The sequence below is a fragment of the Macadamia integrifolia genome, chromosome 12 (assembly GCF_013358625.1).
Source record: "Macadamia integrifolia cultivar HAES 741 chromosome 12, SCU_Mint_v3, whole genome shotgun sequence".
In the NCBI taxonomy this organism is placed as follows: Eukaryota; Viridiplantae; Streptophyta; class Magnoliopsida; order Proteales; family Proteaceae; genus Macadamia; species Macadamia integrifolia.
This window is the reverse complement of record NC_056568.1, coordinates 11616153-11635640: the sequence shown is the minus strand read 5'-3', so window position 1 is coordinate 11635640 and position 19488 is coordinate 11616153. Positions and strand designations below refer to the sequence as shown.

The following is a 19488-nucleotide window of genomic DNA, read 5'->3' as shown; positions in this document are numbered from 1 at the left end:
AAAAAAAAAAAAAAAAAAAAAAAAAAAAAAAAAAGTTCTATTCTTCAAATTAAAATTATTCTAACTATCATAGTCTACACAAGTTGAGAGGCTCTCTTATGTAGATGGTTACCTTTTCTTGTTTGTTCTGCAAATGTCACAGTCAAAGACTGATTTTTTCCGACTAATACTACTTTATTCTTCTCATTCATTTCCGGCAAGATACGGCGAAGCCAAGAATTAAGGGCCCTTCTAAAACTCCGTATCATGACCGTTTTCTTTAGAAATTTTTTTAATTTTTTCTTATGTGTATAAAAGTGGAGTCTTCCCACTTGTGGATATGCTTAGATAGGACGTACAGGCTACGTCACTTTGCCTGATTCTTGTAAATATGTAAAACTAAATACCCAATAGAGACAAGATCAGATGGTCCTTCCCCATCCATGGACAATTTTAAAATGAGCCCACTAATTTGGATTAATTTGACAGATTTTAATTTTTTCAAAGTTATCCCATCCCTCGACCTCCTGTCTATACTCACAAGTCACACTCAAAATTGCATCAAGTGGAACAAGTGAAGCTATTATGGATGAGATAGGGTGCAAGTTTGAGCCTGAATAGGGTCTAGGTTAAGATATTCTAGTCCTAAGGTTGGGTCAGGGTTAGGAATTTTTGACTCTAAATTAGGGTCAAATTGAGTTAGGTTAGAATTGAATTCTTCAGGCTCTAAATAAGGACAGGCCAGTCCTTAGTTGGAATAGAATAGTTAGTCCAAGTAATAGCCTTGTTCAATTGTGTAATGTAGGCTTATGCCTAATTGGGTTATTTTTCAGGCTCTAAGTCAAGGTCAGGTCAGGCTTAGCCTGGCTAAGGGGACTCAAGGTTCGGTTGGGGCTTTCAAAAGCCGCCCAACCTAATCCAATTGCAACCCTCAATGGCATGTTACAAATATCGTTTCCTACAAAAATGATATTGCAATCTTTTGGTAGGAATTTTCACTAAAGGGTAATACAGTCTTTTGATGTTAGTTTCAACCCTCGATGACATGTCACAAATATCTAACTTGGAGTCAGAAATTTCTATGGTTGGGTCAGGGTTAGGAATTTCCACTAAAGGGTTATACAGTCTTTTGATATTTAAAACTAACATACTCACACCATCAATGTTAGGGGAGGGGGCGTAATTTTCCCTAATTAAGGGGGTATGATTTCATGACGTTATCAATAGCTTTACTTTCTTATCATTCTATTAAAAGAGTTTTTGAAGAGGTTTTGAAGTGTGTTAAGAGATATTTCTATAAATGGGTTATGTTTTTGTCAACTACTTGTAATTTGATAATAAATTAGGATTTTGCTAACCTCTTTGGCATTTGGGAACCTAATGAAATTAATTAAGTTATGATAAGTAAAAACAGATGTGATTGGAGAGTGTGAGAATCACAAAATATGTTAGGTTAGCATTGTCATAGATAGAGATTTAGACAGGAAAAAGAAATCAGGAGTGGCAATGCATTAATTTCATGAAGTCATTCTCAGATCTTTTTAGTTATATCTATATATCACAATTTAATCTTTAAGGTCATCCCAAGGCTATCCAAGTTATTAATTGTCTATCCAAAATAAGTTTGTGATGTCAATTTCTAGGGAAGTGGTGGTGAGCCTTCCCAATGCATAGCGATGATCATTCTAAGTATAGTCACAACATGCTCTTGCGAGCAATTAGCGTTTTCATTAATTGTCTCAATAGGTCATTCTCAAAATTTTCTAGTTTCATGTCACACAAGATTTATTTAAACTCAAATTGGAATAAAAATCAAGATTTTCCTTTCAATCTTTTGATTATGTGTACTAGTACCTTAGACATATTATCATTCAACTTTAACTGAAAACAAATAATTTAAATTTAAAAAAAGCCAACATGCCTAGACTTTTCTCTTAAGAAAAATTGAAAATATTAATAATCTATTTGTCTTGTGACTATAGAAATATCACTTTTTATTGTTACATAGATAAACTATCCATAACACGGAAAGATCTACATGACACCCATCTGTAATGCCTTGTCACCTCAAAGAGAAGAAAGTGCATGAGAAGATATGTACTGCATCATTGTTTTTTTTTTTTTTTTTTTTTTTTTTTTTTTTTTTGTTAACAAGGAACCCCTCGAACCTAAATTGCTTGGTTTTAGGATTTAAGCCCAAGAGTAAACCTTGGTTTGACGTTGCCACCCTAACCTGCGCAACAAATCAATCGCAGAAAGATTCGAGCTGGAGATGACTGTTAACACACAACACCTTTGGACCAATGGAGCTGCTACACCTAGGGTGTTGCAATAGTGTGTACATCATTTTCCATTTACTTATTTTAGAAAAAAAAATTATGCAATAACAAGAGGACGACTTGAAATTTAACCTGATGCATATAGAGATACACAAACTCGACCATTATTTCAAGTATTTGGGATTGAACTAGTTAACTGATTAATTTTACAAAGTTGAATAATAATAGTAATAATAAGAATAATAATAACAATAATAATAATAATAGAAGAGAGATAGAAAGAATGATCCAGCTTATTGAGCCAATTTTTTGTTCAGATTGGGGAGCCCAATATACATTTTTTTTTTGGGTAACAAAAAATTTATTGAGAAAACCGTGAGTTACACATGGAGGTTGGAGTTTGATTCTCCCACAATCATGGAGTGATTAACAGTCAAATTGTCGTACACGGTATAGATATGGCCCTCCTTACTAGAGAATCTACAACAAAGTTGATCTCCCTAGGAATAGAAGAAAAGTTACAAATCGAAAAATACTTAGAGATGTGGAGGATATCTGATACTCACCATCAGCCAAACTTGAACACGTCAACTTTTTAGATCGAAATATTGGGGGACTATGTTATAATTTGATGTAATTTTTTTTGTAGGTAAATATATTCTATTAAGAAAAAGAAAATATACCTAAAATGGCAATCTTCATCCTCCTCCTTTAGACATGCCTTAAAGAATGAACGACTCCAAGCAAGTAGGGATAGACCCCCTCAACCCACATTCAATAGAGATCAAAACAAAACAGAAAATAATTCATTACATCAGCAATAAATTTTACAATTCAAATCTTCCTTAATGAAAGTAAGGAGATCAATAGTGAAGTCATAACAACTGCCTAACGTAGTTGGTGAGCTGTGGTGTGCAAAAAACCCAAACTTACCATGAGGTCTCAAGTTCAAAAATAAAAAATAAAAAATAAAAAAAATGAAAAAAAAAGAGTCCTAAGGGAGGAGAATAACCTCATTACCTGTTAATTCTCAGTTTTTTTTTTTGGGTATAACCCTCCCCCCTCACATAGTCAATTTAAATCTCAAATTTGATGTTAAGTTGCTTAATCTAAATTAAACCAATTAGCAACCAACTAGGGTGTAGGGATATTCTAACCTGAAAAACAAGAAAATTAACAAAATCATGAAACACTAATCCAAGAATTTTAAGATACTAATTAAATACTCTAAAGAACTTAATGGTGGATCCATACATACCAAAGATAAACTTTTAAGTCTCATCAATATAAATCACCCACGCCACATCAATCAGCATGCGAGAGTTGGTTTTAATTATCCTTATTGTACCTTCAGACTTCTTAATTACAAATTTATTAAAATTTGAAACAAAGTAATTAACATAATTTCTGCATTGGTGCTTTGGAGAAGGCCCCTAGCCTTTGTTTCAGTCTCACTCTCTATCAGCCAAGATCCAGTCAAGAAAAGATAAAATGATTTTGAAACATAATACAAGAAGCTCATCTAGCTTCATTAGTGAGTGGATTAAATCTATCAACATGAAGTATAATAAGATGCAACAGAAGCAATTAGTTGACAGAGCATAACATGAAAAAAATTCCAACAATGGATCTTGATGAATGCAGTTTCACGAACTAATAATTGTGAGTGATGGTCACTTGGAATACATTGATGGTGTGTTCTTCCAAAGGAATGCAAAACCCAGTGAAGATTTTCGTCGAATGCACCTTCTGAATGGCTAAAACCTAAGGTTGAAAATAAACAGGCTCTCTCTCGCCACTCCAATCTCAATAACAAATAATGTCTTGTGGATTTAGAATTCAAACTTTGGTTCTTTTATAATAAAGCTAATAATGGATTTAACGAACACGATCTAACCAAGTGGTGTGATCATAAATGGTAACCTTTAAATTGTCCTTAATTGCACTAAAGGACGATCCCTCCAAAGGTGTAACTTGAAAACCCCATGGTAGTAGAAATTGTTGTTTTCTGGTTGTTTTTATTGGCAACCTCGACCATATGGTAGTGATGAAGTGACCAATTGGGTGAGGTGGTTGAAAAAGATGATGTAACAATGTACAGTCTCTCCAATGAAATGACAATAGTGTTTGATGTGTTTGAATGGTTTGGTTCATCCATGGTAGGAAATGTGGATTTCTGGACCTTAAACTAACAATTTTGGCCTTCCTCTTTGGGGCATTTTCAGCATTGAAGATGATTTTTTTAGAAGGCGGATCCATGTTCTAATGTGACCATAAAAATTCCTTTCCAACGCACCCGATTTAGTCCCATTTCAATATCGGATGAAGAAATCACGACTTCCAAAAAGTTCAGGGACATTTTGCTCTTTTTGTAAAACCAAGATGTTAATTAGGTATTCTTGAAATTTGTAAAGCTTCGAATTGTGGTCCATACGCTTTTCATTTCGATTCAATCCGAATCCATATTAGAGAGTTATGGAGTCTTCTGCAAAATTAGTCCAAAAAATCTAAAACTCGAATTGACTAGCTCTCATTCTCAGTGTACAAAGGGTGGTTTCAGCTTTATCCGAAAGAAAAGCCAGCACAATAAAACAATTTTGTACCTCTTGCATTTGGCTATATTGATAGTTTTGCCATTCCTCATTCATCAATACTAATGATTCACCAATATTTTGTTGGACTTTCAAAACGATAGAGTAGATGCTTAGTGTGGCCATCTACTCGGGTCCATTTCTGTAGTTAAATCTCTTTGGTGGGTACCGTTGGCAGAAAATGGTGAGCGCTCAACAACTTGGGAAAATGATGAATCCAATAAATTAATAAAAATGACCAGACAAAGGCAGAAGAACCAGCAATTTTGCCTTTTAGATGCAACAGATTTGTTAACAAAGACCTATAATTGAACAGATAAGTCATCTCTCCTCCCCCAGTTTCTTCAACTGAAGGGAAAAAGAAAGAGACAGTTAAGGCACCATTTCAAAACATTAATTACAGAAAAGTGAATGGAGAGACTTGTTAAGAGAAGATCCTATCATTCTTCAGATGAAGACAGGTAGAATAATTTATTTGCCTCAATGACTTCTAGAAGCCATAGTGCTTCTCGATCAGGGAACGGCGAAAGATTAACTATTTTGTGAACCTGCATTTTGAAGACAAAAGACCTCAATATATGTAAGGGAAAAAGAAAAAAGGTGATTCAAAAGTTAATTGGGTCTGTGCATGTTTGTGGTGTAGGAAGCAAACTTTTTTGACAAAATTATGTAGTTTAGTCTGTTCTTCATAGAAATATTGCAAAACTTCTTGAGGTCCATTTAGAAGCTGAATTGCAGTCTCCAGCCCCCACCCCACCCCCAAAAATAAAATAAAAAATCCGGAATTTTTAATTACATCTCAAAATTGATATCCAATGGAAAGAATACATCGTATAAGTCCACCTAAAGCTTTTCACCATTGATGAGTAACTTAAATATGTCAGCAGCTGTCTAGGAGGGTGCTCAATATGAAATTCTAGTCTTATCATAAGAAAAAAAAAGTGCTGTGATGTATTCCCAATAAATGAACTGTTTCTGAAATTCCAATACTATACCCACTGATGCAATTTTTCGAACATTCATTTTAGCAAGTCATTAATCCATTCTTTTTACCCATCTGATAAGAAAATTGCTATTTATGTCAACAGAAAAAGGGGGCGAGTCTCCCACATTGAGAAGCATACCCAAAGGTTTCAAACAAACAAAGCCAATAGAGGAACTAGTTAAGGCAGGTAGGTGCCACCTTTACCTCTCATCAGGCAAAGCAGCATGTGTGTCGCAGCGATAACTATGCAAGCAGCAACTAGCCAATGCCTAGGCATGACTGGGTATCGAAACCCCTCTGCCCCCTTCCCCCCCAAAAAAAAACCCTCAAGGGAGTTGTGCGTCTATATGGGCGGCCAGAGTCAACTGTATCCGATAGAGATGCCAAATTTTAGTTATTTTTGGAAGACTATGGTTTAAGACCAACACAAAAATTTAGTTTTCTACATCCTTCCATCCACATACCGATGGTCAAACAAAGGTTATTAACTAAAGTTTGGGCAACTTATGCATTGCCTTGTTCATGACTATGAGAAGACATGGCCATCCATTCTTGACATCACGGAATTTGCGTAGAACAGTTCAGTGAATAGGACGAGTCATACTCCATTTGAAATTGTTCTTGTAGTTCAATCTAAGCAACCTGCCGACCTTGTTCCCCTTCCGCCTCAGACACACATTTGTATTGAAGGGGATAAGTTTATATGCCATATTATTGAGGTCCAAGCTGATGTTCGATGTCATATTGCTCTTTGCAATGATTCTTATAAAGCTAAGGTTAATTGTGATCGTTGTGATGTAGGAGGATACCTAGAACACTAGGATTCCTACAAATATTACCCACGAGGACAGAGGTAGACTCACTAGGGCTTAGAATGGGATTGGGATTAATAGAAAACAACACAATACATTAATTAGCATGCATGAATTAGAAAACAATTAAACAGAGTAGCAGCAATCAATACTAATCTAGAAAGAAAAACATATAAACTACCTAGGCTTCAAGTGGGGAACATGGGGAAGGGAACATGACAACATAATGTAGATAGGCACAAATCAATTCAAGAATTCAGAGAGTAAGTATCATGCTCTTCCTTATATCAATCAACTACTAAAGAAATCAGCAGCATTCTTAATCACAGAAAATTGATTAAGAAAACAGCAGTAGTATGTAAGTTCAGCAGGATGAAAATACAAGAGCAACAATAACAGGTTTGAACACAGCAGGATAATTCTGAAGGACAGCAGGAAATAATAATGGCTGAAACAGAGGTTAATTTCAGTCTTCAGTGGGATCAACAGGGAGGTAGTAAACAGTCAAGGAAGTGGGATGGGGGTGAGGATCTACTTACCTTAACACTGTCCCGTTCTGAGGAGAAAAGGAGAGGTCGAAGTCCTCCCAAATAGAGATGCAGCCCACCTTATTTGATGAAGGGAAAACTCCAGTTTGTTGAAGGAGTGTTCAGCAGCATTCCGATGGGGCTTTATGCAACTGAGATGGCCTTCAATCGGTAGTATTCAGCAGCTGCAGTAGACGTGACAGTAACCAGAGAATAGATGCAGTGAAAGAGAGAAAGAGAATGGGAGGGAAAGTCGTGAGAGAGAGGGGAGGCGAGAAAGAGAGAGAAGATCGAGAATGAGAGACGAGAGAGAGAGAGATCGAGAGAGATAGAGTCATTGCCTTTTTTTGCTTTCAATAATCATGCATTAAAAAAAAGTCGTGGCCAACTGCCTTACATAAATAGGGAGATAATTACAAAAAAACAAAGAAGGAAAAAGGCCACTAGGAAAATAATCTCACAACAAAAGAATTTCCTAAAACAAATAGGAATATTATTTGGTTTCCTACTTATCTCAAAGATCTAGACAAATAAGATACTAGAAAATAAGCTAACTAAATAACAAATCAGCAGTGGGGCCCACACAATCTTGGGTGATGGGAGAGAGAGAGAGAGAAAGAGGCCAGCGATAGGGCAAGGATGGTCGATTCTTCCTCCCTTCTTCCTTCTTCTTCCTTCTCTTTTAGTTTCCTTCCATGAAAGCATCCTCCAGCCATAGTGAATGTGGCTGGTTCTTGCGTCGGCGTTGCTGGTACGCTTGGATGTCCCCATCAACTCTCCCCGGCTTGGAAGAATTCACCTACGGTGAATTATGGCTCATGTAGTACTCAAGCAAATCCGGGTTTTGTTGTCGGATTTCTTGCACTGTGATCCAAGTGTTGTCAATTTTCGGACGTCCACACCATTAGACCAAGAACTCTCTGGAACCTCCTGCGTGTGTGGATACATTCCTCTCATCAAGGATTTCCTCAACTTCTTCAGTTCTCCTCATGACCTTAGGTACAAGTGATAAGGAGATTGGGGGGAAGTGGCTGGGTTGGTTCAGCGATATCATCAAGGGTGAAAGGGAAGTCCTCAAGGTCATCATGATAGAAAGGGGTAATGGTGGAGGCACCGTGGTATCGGACAAGATCTTCTACATTAAAAACATTGCTAATTTCCATATGAGTTGGTAGATCAAGGATATAGGCATTGGCACCTATCCTCTTAAGAACCTTGAAAGGACTTGTGCTGCGAGCATGTAGTTTGCTCGCTTTTCCCCTAACAAAACACTGCGGCTTGATTCTAACCATCACCATATCTTCCTCTTGAAACTCTTGTGGTCTTCTGTGCACATTTGCCTTTGACTTGTATTGATCGTTGCTCAGTGTTATCTGTCTTCTTATACCTGCATGTAAATCATGTATGTGCCGAGCAAAAGACTCGGCTGACAGGGATGTCCTAGAACTAGACACAACTGGGACAAGGTCTATGGGTGCCCGGGGCTAGTATCCTGAACAAATCTCAAAGGTGGACAGACCAGTGGTACGATTCTTAGAACTATTATATGCAAACTAAACTTGGCTAAGGACTCGATCCCAACTGGTAAGGTGTTCTCCTATGAGGCAACGCAATAAATTTCCTAAACTCTTATTGACAACCTCAGTCTGGCTATCAGTCTGAGGGTGGAAAGCTGAAGAGAAGCGGAGCTTAGTGCCCATCATCCGCCATAGGGTCCTCCAAAAATGACTAGTGAACTTAACATCCCTATCGGACACTATGGTGAGGGATAACCCATGGTACTTGGCAACCTCGTTAAAGAAAAGTTCAGCTACTGTGGACGCATCAGAGGTTTTAGAGCATGGGATGAAATGGGTCATTTTCGAGAAGCGATCTACAACCACATAAACAGAAACATGGCCTCTCGAAGTTTTTGGCAGACCAAGCACAAAGTCCATGCTGAGGTCCTGCCAAGGGGCATGGGGAATGGGTAGGGGAGTGTATAAACCCGTGTTCTGCTTTTGTTGTTTGGCAGTTTGACATGTCCTACACTGACTCATAACTCTAGCAACATCCCTCTTTAGTCCTGGCCAAAAGAATCAATCCTCAACGAGGGTGATGGTGATGGTCTTATCTCGATCGAAATGGCCAGCGACTCCCCAGCATGCAATTCCCAGATCAGAAAATCTCGGAGTGAAGTCCTGGGAATGCACAACTGGCTTCCTTTAAAAAAGAAGCCCTCCCTAAATAAGTAGGCCGAGTGATTGACCGGGTTGCCTTCACTCAAGGAAGTGAACGGCTCACTAAAATCAGGACAGGTGGGGTATTGGTCCTTGACTCGCTCGACCCTACAACCTCTACACTCATTGCCTGGAGTAACACACTAGCCCGACTCCTAGCATTGGTGCGACTGAGGAACATGTTCACCCGGCTCAGTGTATCTACAGCAGTATTCTCGACACCAGGTCTGTGCTTGAGTACAAAAGTGTACTCTTGGAGAAACTCAACCCACTTGGTATGTCTCTGGTTAAATTTCATTTGGGTATTCAGGTATCTTAGAGCTTGGTGATCAGAGAATAGCACAAATTCTTGCAGTAAAAGGTAATGTCGCCAATAACGCAATGATTGGACAACCGCATAGAATTCCTTGTTGAATGTGGAATATCGTTGCCTAGCTTAAGTTTCTCATTAAAATAGACAACAAGGTGGCCCTCTTGTCCTAGGACACCACCTATTCCAATACCAGATGCATCACAATTCACTTCGAAGACCTTAGAGAAATCCGAGAGGCGCAGGACTGGAGCTTCAGTTATAAGCTTTTTAATCTCATTAAAGGTCTTCGTAGCAATCTTAGTCCATTGGAACTCCTTTTTCATACAATCGATGATAGGAGATATAATGGAACTAAACCGGTAGATGAACCTCCTGTAGAAAGTGGCTAAGCCATGAAAGCTTCGTACCTCATGGACATTAGTTAGCTCAAGCCACTCTACAATCGCTCTCACTTTCTCAGGGTCAGCAGACACTCCCTTAGTTGACACAACAAATCCTAAGAAGATGACTTGACACTCATGAAGGTGCACTTCTTGAGGTTGACAAAGAGTTTCTCTTGTAAAAGCACATGAAAAACCTTCTGTAAGTGATCCAAGTGAGAAGACGGGGTCTTACTATAGATGAGGATGTCATCAAAGTAAACACTAGAAGCTTACCAATGAATGGTTGAAGCACATGATTCATTATCCTCATGAAGGTGCTAGGTGCATTTGACAAGCCAAAAGGCATGACTAACAACTCAAAAATGCTATCCTTCGTCTTGAAAGCTGTCTTCCACTCATCTCTAGCTTAACCCAAATTTGGTGGTACCCGCTCTTGAGATCAATCTTTGAGAAGATCGACGAGTTGGCCATCATATCCAACATGTCATCAAGCCTGAGGATAGGGAACCTATACTTGACGGTGATCTTATTGATGGCCCTACTATCAACACATATGCCAGGTGCCATCTTTCTTTGGCGTGAGCAAGGCAGGTACTGCACATAGGCTAAGGCTCTCCCTAATGAATCCCTTCTGTAACAATTCATCCACTTGCCGCTTGAGTTCGGCGTGCTCTTTGGGATTCATTTGGTAATAGGGTAAGTTCGGGAGAGAGGACCTTGGAACTAAGTCAAGAGCGTGTTGGATGTCACGCATAGGTGGTAACTCGAGTAGTTCCTCAGGGAATAACCTCTCAAATTTCCTCAACAAGGGTTGCACTTCTCTAGGAGCCTTAGTGAATAAGCGTGACCTATCAGTATTACTCTGTATGGCAACTAGAGCATAAATCACCCCTGACTCCTGACACCCTCCTTTAAATTGTTGTTGATTTAAAATGTCGAGTGTTTTGGTGGGGGTGTATTTAGATGTACTTCCCCTATGTTCTGGAACCCTTACTTCCTTAGGGGCACTGGGGGTCAGCCTAATTTTCTTCCCTTTGAACTCAAAGACATAGGTGTTACACTTCCCATAATTGGTGACATCTCTGTCATATAACCAGGGTCTACCTAAGATGATGTGGGCAACATCCATCTCTAGAACATCACACCACACTCGATCCTCATATCCTACAAAGCGTAGGAGAACTAAACACCTCAGATTAACGGGGATGGTGGACTGATCTACCTAGGCAACCTTGTAAGGCTTGGGGTGGGGTTCAGGTTTGAAGCCCATTTGAGCAATAGCGCTCTTGACGACCACATTCATGCAACTCCCGCTGTCTATAGTGATGCGGCAATTCTTACCCTGATGACATGTGTAAGTGATGAAAATATTAGTTCGCCGCCAATCATCGCTACTCCTAGGTTGTGAGACCATGCATCGCATAATACCAAGCTTGAGGTCACTGGCCTCCTTGGCGTCCTCATCAGATATGGTCTCATCTGGCTTATGGTCCTTATACTCATGGTCTTGAAAACCCTCTTGGTCACCTTTTTCAGGAGTTTGCTCTCCCACATAAAAGTTCCTATTGGGACACTCTCTAGAGAAGTAACCAAACCCACGACACTTGAAGCACTGTTGTTGCCCACTACTCTTGGGTGCTTCTCCCAAAATTCCTTTACCCTTGTTGTCAAATTGACGCTGTGGTGCAGTGGGGGGTTTTGGGAATCCAGTTGAGCCTTGGGGTGGTTTTCTAAATTGGGACTCCCCCAGCTTGGAAGCTCTTCCTCTGAGAATAAGTTCTCATGGAGGATTCCACCTCAAGGGCTATCCTAAAGGCCTGTGGAACGTCTTGCACCAGGTGGGGTGCCATACGAGACTGAATTTTGGAGTTGAGCCTGGTAAGGAATCTGGATAGTGTCTGCTCAACATCCTCCCGAATACGGCTTCTAATTTTCAATTCATTGAACTTGCTCATGTATTCGGTCACAATCAACTTTCCTTGCTTCAGGGTATTCATTTCATTCAACAACTGGAGCCTATAAGTGATAGGCAAAAATTCCCTCTTGAGCCTCTCTTGCATTTCTACCCACGTGGTGATTGGCTCTAGTCCTAGGTGGTCCTCCTGGTACTCTAGGTCTGTCCAGAAGTCCTAATAAGCTTGAAATTAGCAAATCAGTAGCGGACTTCCTCTAGCATATCGTAGAAATCGAAGTACCTATCCATCTGCTTGATCCAATCCAGAAGGATCCTAGCATCAATCTAACCATCATAGGTAGGGGCATCAACCTTAATCATCCGTCTGACATCAAAACCCCTATCATAATGCTCATAACCCTTATCATCTCCATATTGGTTTGGTGTCTTGGCGGTGGGCCTCGACCCCTACCCCTATCCCAACCCCGACCACGCCCTTGGCCTTGGAAGTTATCCCCCCTATCTGGTCATAACCATCAGTGTGGTTACTCTCGTTCACTTCCTCATGGTTAGGGCCTCTGTCCCTAGGTTCACTGCCAGTTGTGTTACGGCCTTGCCGTCTATCAGGGTTTTGGGCACTTGTCTCGAGGGCAGCCAACTTATCGGTAAGGTTTTGGAGATGGGCAGCTTGTGTCTCCTGTATAGCTTGGCTAGCTTGGAGGGTAGCTTGGATGGCTTTCATGAATTCAGCCAACTGCTCAGGTTGGGTGGGGGTGTCAGAAAGGTCAGACATGTTCTGGTATCCTCTTAACACTACGAGTGGACATAAGGAGATGGGCAACCAAGGTACGGTTGCCACCAAAGACTCAAGGTCTACTCAGAATCTCCAATTGAGACAAGTAGTTAACCCTCTCAATCTTGAGGTCAGAAATCTCCCTCTTAAGTATGTGCTTTTGGAGGGAATAGCGTCCAATGCGATTTGGTCCCGCCAATTTAAGGAAGAAAAGAGTGTCCACTAATCTATGATAACGCTCTCTTAACTCAGACTCGACTAGGACAGATTGTGACGGAGACTAGACCTCAAAAGGTAGGACATGTAAACAATGGACAGCAGTACCTAATCACCCTAAATCTAGACAAAACCATGCTCTGATACCAAGATGATGTAGGAGGATACCTAGACAACTAGGACTCCTACAAATATTACCCACGTGGACAGAGGTAGACTCACTAGGGCTTAGAATGGGAATGTGATTAATAGAGAACAACACAATACATTAATTAGCATGCACGAATTAGAGGACTATTAAACAGAGTAGCAGCAATCAATACTAATCTAGAAAGAAAAGCATATAAACTACCTAGGCTTCAAGTGGGGAATATGGGGAAGGGAACATGGCAACATAATGTAGATAGGCACAAATCAATTCAAGAATTCAGAGAGTAAGTATCATGCTCTTCCTTACATCAATCAACTACTACAGAAATCAGCAGCATTCTTAATCACAGAAAATTGATTACGAAAACAGCAGTAGTACGTAAGTTCAGCAGGATGAAAATACAAGAGCAACAGTAACAGGTTTGAACACATCAGGATAATTCTGAAGGACAGCAGGAAATGATAATGGTTGAAACAGAGGTTAATTTTAATAATTTCAGTCTTCAGTGGGATCAACAGGGAGGTAGTAAACAGTCAAGGAAGTGGGATGGGGGAGAGGATCTACTTACCTTAACGCTGTCCCGTTCTGAAGAGAAAAGGAGAGGTCGAAGTCCTCCCAAATAGAGATGCAGCCCACCTTATTTGATGAAGGGAAAACTCCAGTTTGTTGAAGGAGTGTTCAGCAGCATTCCGATGGGGCTTTATGCAACTGAGATGGACTTCAATCGGTAGTATTCAGCAGCTGTAGTAGACGTGACAGTAACCAGAGAATAGATGCAGTGAAAGAGAGAAAGAGAATGGGAGGGAAAGTCGTGAGAGAGAGGGGAGGCGAGAAAGAGAGAGAAGATCGAGAATGAAAGACGAGAGAGAGAGAGATCGAGAGAGATAAAGTCGTTGCCTTTTTTTGCTTTCAATAATCATTCATTAAAAAGTCGTGGCCAATGGCCTTACATAAGTAGGGAGATAATTACTAAAAGAAAAAAGGAAAAAGGCCAACTAGGAAAATAATCTCACAACAAAAGAAGTTTCCTAAAACAAATAGGAATATTATTTGGCTTCCTACTTATCTCAAAGATCTAGAAAAATAAGATACTAGAAAATAAGCTAACTAAATAACAAATCAGCAGTGGGGCCCACACAATCTTGGGTGATGGGAGAGAGAGAGAAAGAGGCCAGCGATAGGGCAAGGCTGGTCGATTCTTCCTCCCTTCTTCCTTCTTCTTTCTTTCTTCTTCCCTTTAGTTTCCTTCCATAAAAGCATCCTCCAGCCATAGTGAATGTGGCTGGTTCTTGCGTCGGCGTCGCTGGTACACGTGGATGTCCCCATCACGTTGTTTTGTGGAGTTTCAGCCTGGAGACATGGTGATAATTCACATTCCTGAGGGTTTCCTTGACAGAAAATGGGACCTTACAAGTACTTTAAAAAGATTGGACCAAATGGTTATGTTTTCTTGACTTATCTGCTGACATAGCCATAAGAAACATCTTCAATGTGGCTGATCTTACAATCTATTTGGGTCACCACTCGGATGAGGGAGAAATAATAGAGCATACTTTACGGCTGCCCTAGGTTACTGCACCCATTGAGGATGAGATAAAGGATATTGTGGATGACAAGCATATTATCGCTCAAAAGGGAGGTGGTTACCATTCCTTCTTTTTCAAGTGGAAAGGCCGTCCAAGAGCTGATGGCCTTGTATACAAGGGAACAATTTCAAGTGTCTCAACCTGGAGTTGTACGAGCACTACATGGCCCTCGATCTACATCACTTCTCCATTTGTCAAAGATGAAGTGATGTAGGGGGTTCCTAGGTGACTAGGTCTCCTACAAGATTAATTAATTAGGTAGGGTTAACTCAAGGGACTTGGGTAGATAGGACAAAAGAAACTCAGCAAACAAGATTAATCATGCAAAATAGAATGAGACTAATAAACAAAGCAGCAAAAAGCAATAATAATCTAGGCGGAAAAACACAAACTCTTAAGCTTCAAGTGGGGACATGGGGAAGGGAACAAACATCATACGAATGTTAGGTTCAGCACAAATCAATCCAAACACCAAATAGGATATGCAAACAATCAATGTCCTCTAACAGCCAATTAAAATAGAAAAATCAGCAAAGGTTTTGGAAACATAACAGTGACAAAACGTCTTAAAACAATGGGTAAAAATAGACATAAGCAAAAGGGCATAGGTTGGTCTCAATGTTAATGGGTTGCAACATGTAACCGGGAAATATGGAGGTGGGAGGGGTTTAGTTTAATTAGTTACCTTGTTGCTGTCCTGGTCTGAGGAGTAAAGAAGAAGTCGAAGTCCTCCAAAATAAAGAGTTGCAGTCCAACCTTGGTTGATGAAGAAAATCCAGCTTGCTGTGTAGTGATCTTTGTTGTTGCCGATGGAGCTTGTGTGGGTGCTAGAGCTTTCAACAGCTCACGAATAGTGGATACAGTAGGAGCAGTAACCGAGAGACAGAGGATGAGAGAGAGAGTCGTGAGAGAGAGAGGAGGCGTGAAACAGAGGGAGACCGAGAGTGAGATGAGAAGAGGGAGAGGGGAGAGAAAGAGAAATCATGGGCGGGGGGTTTTGGGGGTTGTTTTGCCTTCAATATTCTTCATTCATTAATTCTCATTGTGGCCAATGGCCTTACATAAATAATAGAATAATTACTAAAAAGAAAAAGGCTAATCTAGGAACATAATCTCAGAAATAAAGCAGCTTCCTAAAAAAAAAAAATTGGAATGTTATTTAGTTTCCTACTTAACTCAATAACCTAAATAAACAAAATCTTAGGAAATAAAACTACTAACATATCAGATTTGGTGGGGGCCACACAATCTTCGCAAAGAAAGGAAGGAGAGGACTCGATCCAGCGCTGGGAAGGCTGGACCGAACCTTCTTTTTCTTTTTTTTTTTCTTCCTCTTTCTAATCCTCCAACCACAAAAAAGGTTGGGTCTTCTTCTCCCTTCAGCTGTACGTCTTGATGTCCCCATCATGAAGGCTTTCAAGCTGTGGAGAGTTGATGCAGATCAGCCTCAAGCATCAAGATTGGTACTCTAAAAAGTACCAAGGAAGGAGAAAGAAGTTGACTCACTAGCAACACAGCTGCAGTTCATAGTTCACTCAGTTTGAACCAGTTTTGGTTCAGCCAAGCCTTAAGGCGTGGGTGTTTGCATGTTCACCCAAAACTAGAACATTGGAGATTATCTAGGAATAGTTTTATTCAATTTATTGTTTATTTGTTTGTTTGTAAAGGCTGGGATATTCTTTATTAATTCCATTCCTATTTAAGTCAGTTTTCCTCCAGCTTTAGAAATCCTAGTATGATTTGGGCACCGTTTGACAACGTTCTGTTTCTGCCATTTCTGCGTTTTCTTATTCCCAAAAACAGAGAAACAGCCCAAAAAGCGTTTAATAAAATTGTTTCATTTCACCCGTTTCTAGAAACATAAATCAAAATTTGTCTATTTACAATTCTAGAAACGACTTTGACGAAACAAGTCGAACTTGTTTCATCATTTCTACAAACGAATTTAAGAGAAAAAAAAAAGGTTGTTATGCCCGATAAATCTCTCAACCATTTAAACCTAAAAAGAGGCAACCGAACCCTCTCTCCCTTTTGGGCATCCGATGATACTATTGGGTTTTTTAGTGGCATTATGTCTGCAAAAAACGTTTCGAGAAACATGTTTATCAAGCAACAAAAAATCCATTTTTGTTTCTGGAAGCATGAAAAGTTGTTTATGCTATTTCTGATCTGTTTTGGTTTGTTTCTTTTAATAGGTTGCTTCCTATTGGCTAGTGTTAGATCAAACACGAAGAAAATACAAAAATAAATAGACAAAAGATCCGCACGACACAGAGATTTAACGAGGTTCACACACCAAGGTGGTGTGCTACGTCCTCAGACGAAGAAGATGTTTCACTATGCAAAAGAGAGATTACACCCAAGCAGCGACAAAAAAACTCGCCCTAAAACCCTAGCTCGATAAACCCCCAAAATACAATGACTTTCTCAACAAGACAACAGTACATTATATACTCCAAGATGCGAGTCGACCCATAGGGTCGCAATCGATCCGGTAGAACCATACCGCGGGGGCATCAGCCCAACCTCTCTACTTCCATCACAAATCTCAAAAAACTTCCCATTCAGGTCGCCACCAAAATATGTCGGATCGGGTCAATCTTGAAAACAGGTCAAGAATTCGAGGCAAACTTAACAGCTAGTAACAGTCCTAAAGCTAATATGATTCAGCCTTTACTGTTTCTATAAAACATTCTAAAGTTTGCTGTCCCTACAATTTTTGTTTAATGAAGTGTGGCTTTTGTTGCTATCATGCTCTGTGGGATTCAAGCTTGCTGTGAGATGCATTATACTTGGTGAGATCCTAAGAATGGTTGATGAGATGTTGTCCTCGTTCCAGGTGGGAAATCTGGTTCACATCCTCCTTCCTTCTACTCTAATTCTTAATCACCATCAACTCAGGTTACTATTCTTTGTGTCTGTTTGTTTCTGTTTTGTTCTTGTGCTTGCAATTTTCTGGATTTTCTGTTTCCTTTAATAATCAAATTGAGATTTCAGATTAGATTCCTTAATGGAAATCGGACCCTATTCTAAGGCTGCCTACACTTGCGAAGTTTAAATTTGTTCAAGTTCTGATAGAGTCCTGCTACTATTCAACTCTGTGGAATGTGCAGATTTGGTTCCTATTTCATTCACAATTTCTGATTTCTTGTTTCAGTATAGGGAGGAGGTTGGGCACACCACTAGCTTTCCTGGAGTTAGCGGCTCCAACCAATGGCAGCGTGGGACACACATGGGCACGGGAATCTTTTACATGGGATGAAGGAGAGAGAATGACGCGTCTGGGAGCCCGGTAGTGTGCCCAGACTTTTCCCTTCAGTTTAATATCTTATTATTACTACTTGATTTTGTTGTTGTTTAGTCATCCTTTAACACTGTTCTACATCATAAACCTGAAATCAATTCTTTGATCAGAAACCCCCTCAATAAAGAGTACTACTCTCAAACCTTTGACAGTACATTGCATGCACCTGAATTTCTGATTATACGTTATCAGTTCTCTTAGTTCTGACCTTTTATTCTTCCCTGTAACCCTGGCTTTCGATTGAGTTTTTTAACCTACTCACCTAGGTTTTTAGAAATTCATCACATCTGCTGTACATGTCTGTGCCACCTCAAACGGCTTTCTCTCAATTTATCATTTATTGGAGCTACGCGTTAATTAGCCTTAACATAGCTTTGCCACTCATCCATGTTTTCAGCTACTCTTAAGTTTCATTTTGAATTGTTTCTTCACTGCCCAACACTCAACTCCATACATCATTGCTTGTTGTTTTACTGTCCTATAAAACTTTCCTTTTTATTTAAAGGAATACAACTATCACACAACACTCCGGATGCACCTCTCCATTTCATCCACCCTACCTTAAATCTGTGTGCAATATCATCCCATAGTTCTTCTTCTTTATTTATGATTGAACTTGGGTACCTAAATTATCATTTTGCAGTACCTTCCTATCATCAATTTTCATTACCCCATTTCATGGTTCATCATGAAATAAACGCTAGTGAATACTGAATTGGAATGATGACCTATTTCATTATTTTTTTTTTTAATTAGATAAAATGAAATAGTTCAGGTTTTCAATAGAAAAAAGAAACTGAGAAACCACTACAGGAACTAAAAACAGAGAGAGTTTTGGGGGAAAACTTTGGCCATAGCTCAAATCAGTTTCATGGATAGATCGAGTACCTTAATCAAGGGCAAGTCTCCAGTACGAGCGACATAGAGCCCAACAACCATAACGTACATTCCAGTTTTCCAGTCTTGGGTAAGGAAGTCCTTGGAGAGAAAAAGCTCGATGATCCCGCTTCCGTCGTCTAGAACGAAACGTCCTTCCTCACAACCTGATATCAAAACGCCCTGCTCTCTTCATCCATCTCGTGTCTATAAGTACAACAACAACCCACTAGGCCTAGACTCTAGAGAAAAGCAACGCAAAGCATAGCAGGAAAGAAAGCAAAGGAGCATTTGAACCTGCAACCAAGCTCTCTGGAATATTATGCCGCCGAGGGTCATGGCGGACGGTGATGATGTCCCCTTGGCGTGCTTCAGCTGCCCGCACAATAGCTTCAACGCTGCCAAACTGAAGTCCATACCTCTCTCTCCCTCTCTCTCTCTCTCTCTCTCTTCCAGAGACGATTCGCTGCAGAATCTAAAACCCTTGTCGTGGTGGGGAAATTTGGGAAAAAGAAAGCTACTCGAGCCCAGACACAGCACGCTTAAAATTACTTCCCCACCCCTGTGAAATGAAAAAATC

At 39.9% G+C, this 19488-nt stretch overlaps 1 protein-coding gene across 2 annotated transcripts; it reads right to left on the bottom strand.

Annotated features, from left to right (window-relative positions):
* Positions 1 to 5096: 5096 nt before the first annotated feature.
* On the bottom strand, positions 5097 to 19425 carry LOC122057899. 2 transcript variants are annotated; one of them, XM_042620258.1, is made up of 3 exons: positions 19206 to 19412; positions 18921 to 19091; positions 5097 to 5397 (listed from the first exon to the last, which is right to left on the bottom strand). In XM_042620258.1, the coding sequence occupies exons 1-3, from the start codon at positions 19323 to 19325 to the stop codon at positions 5290 to 5292; spliced, it is 399 nt and encodes a 132-aa protein (XP_042476192.1). In that variant the 5' UTR covers positions 19326 to 19412; the 3' UTR covers positions 5097 to 5289. The 2 variants fall into 2 exon arrangements, with proteins under 2 accessions (XP_042476192.1, XP_042476191.1); XM_042620257.1 differs by lacking the exon at positions 5097 to 5397 and adding an exon at positions 12470 to 14492 and having other exon boundaries at positions 19206 to 19425.
* Between the last annotated feature and the right edge of the window lie 63 nt (positions 19426 to 19488).